This window comes from Haplochromis burtoni, unplaced genomic scaffold (assembly GCF_018398535.1).
Source record: "Haplochromis burtoni strain Fernald_Lab_line unplaced genomic scaffold, NCSU_Asbu1 Contig_2217, whole genome shotgun sequence".
Lineage (NCBI taxonomy): Eukaryota > Metazoa > Chordata > Actinopteri > Cichliformes > Cichlidae > Haplochromis > Haplochromis burtoni.
Window position 1 is genome coordinate 10194 of NW_024584578.1, and position 2095 is coordinate 12288.

At 40.7% G+C, this 2095-nt stretch overlaps 2 protein-coding genes across 2 annotated transcripts in view; both read right to left on the reverse strand.

Moving 5' to 3' along the window:
• The window catches only part of LOC102309849 (golgin subfamily A member 6-like protein 22), a 6958-nt gene extending 4869 nt beyond the window's left edge, over positions 1 to 2089 (reverse strand). The window contains exon 1 of the mRNA XM_005952794.2: positions 1763 to 2089. Coding sequence (XP_005952856.1) covers positions 1763 to 2042 — 280 coding nt within the window. The 5' untranslated portion in view covers positions 2043 to 2089. The remainder of the gene's footprint in view (positions 1 to 1762) is intronic.
• LOC121813674 (GTPase IMAP family member 9-like) overlaps positions 2087 to 2095 on the reverse strand; it is a 1384-nt gene continuing 1375 nt past the window's right edge. The window contains exon 3 of the mRNA XM_042217564.1: positions 2087 to 2092. Within this exon, the coding sequence (XP_042073498.1) occupies positions 2087 to 2092 (6 nt within the window). The remainder of the gene's footprint in view (positions 2093 to 2095) is intronic.

Here is a 2095-nt window from a genome sequence, read left to right on the forward strand (position 1 = left end):
GGCTGCCGGACCTCTGACCACCACCAGTAGGCAAACATGATATTAGTATCTTTCCCAAGGATATTTGGCCTGCAGCCTGGGATCGAACCACCGACCTTCTGATTAGTGGCTGACCTGCTCTGCCACCCCGAGTCAGAGTACAGGACAGGTCGCCTCACAGAGAGACAGACAACCATTTGCACTTATGTTCATGGGTACTTTAGAAAGACCAATTAACCTAACCCCAATTACTGCATGACTTTAACTGTGGCAGGAAACCAGAGTACCCAGAGAGAACCCACTGCAAACTTGGCTATATTGCAGATTTGAACCCAAGACCTTATTGCTGCAAGGCAACAGTGCTAACCACTGTGCCACCGAGCTGTCAATCTAGACTTCAAAAAAGTAGGGAAGCTATGATTACAAGGCTTGATATAGAATTTTCTGCACGTTTTTGTCCTTTACAGGTAAAAACTCAAGGTTTGAAGTCTTGTGTGATCTTGTGAATTTTGTGAGTCCAGGCAACTAACCACAACTACAAGTTTGAATTTTGTAAATGTAACAACCACCCAATTTCATTTTTTTTGAGTGTATCAGCACAAACACCTTATACAAAATGTGAGACCATCTGTCCCAGAGCTAAAACTTGGACCAAAGTGAGTCATCAACAGGACAATGATTCCAAGCACAGCCAGACATCTACCACAGAATGGCTGAAAAAGAAGAGAAACAAAGTGTTGCAATGGTCCTGTCAAAGTCCAGACCTCAGCCTGATTTACATATGGAAAGTATTCTCAGTGCTTCACTTTTCCCACATTTTGTCATATTATAAGATTATTCCAAAATGGATTAAATTCCCTTTGTATCTTAAAATTCTACAAACAATACTTTATAATGACAAAAATGAAAAGCACACCTCTCTATTTACGGTCCCATAGGTGACAGTTCATGTCAGAGCATAAACCAAACCATGAAGTCCGAATAATTGTCTGTACATTTTGAGTCAGGATTGTTTCGAGACACCGATCTCAAGAAGAATATAGAAAAATGTCTGCAGGATTGAAGGTCCCACTGAGTACAGTGGCCTCCATCACAAATGGAAGAAGTTTGGAATCACTAGGACTCTTTCTAGAGCTGGCTGCCCAGGCAATCTGAGTGATCAGGGCAGAAGGGCCTTAATCAAGGAGGTGACATAGAACTCAGTGTTCACTCTGACCTCGAGCATTTCTCTGTGGAGAGAGGAGAACCTTGCAAAGGGACAACTATTTATATAGCACTCCATCAATTAGGCCTATATGGTAGAGTAGCCAGACTGAAGCCACTCCTCAGTAAAAGGCACATGACAGCCCACCCGGAGCATAAAGGTACCTGAAGGACTAAGCTCATGAGAAACAAAATTCGCTGGCCTGATGAAACCAATATTGAACTATTTGGCCTGAATGTATCAAGAACGGTGGTATTTAAAGAGACTGAGGACGCTCTGGATCACCTCTCATTACATCTGAGATAGTGTATAAGGCCTTGACGTCCAGTCTTTTGTGTTTAAAATGATAAATATAGTTTCTATGTACTTTTGCTCATAGCAAATATTATTTATTCTTAATCAAAAATATAATAGAAGTATAAGTCTAATTAATATGAGAAATGGAGTTTGATTAAGGAAAATTCTGTCTGTTCTAATGTCTGGATTTTATGTGTGTAGACATGATCTTCAACCTTGGCAGATTTATAAAAGTTTTATAAAACCCATGGTTTAGAAAATTTAAAAAGAAAAAGTACTTACAAAGGCCAACATCATGTGGTTTCAAGTTTTTCAGCTCCGCCTGGAGTGTGGTGATTTTATCCACACAGACACGTGTAAACATGGTTATTGTATAGTTTTTGTGAACTGTTATCTTTTCCACAGTCTCCAACAGTTCTGGGAGCTGCAGTTTCTCTTTGATGTTGAGAACAACAGATCTTCCTCCACAGCTCTCACAGAGCTCCTGGATGTCCTTGTTTTCCTTTACAAAGTTACCAACAGCTGGATCTGTAGGATCTGAGTCCACAGTGAACAGAATCATGGTGAAGTCATTGACTCGAGAGCTGAATGTGTCCTGGATGGTCTCTAACTCTC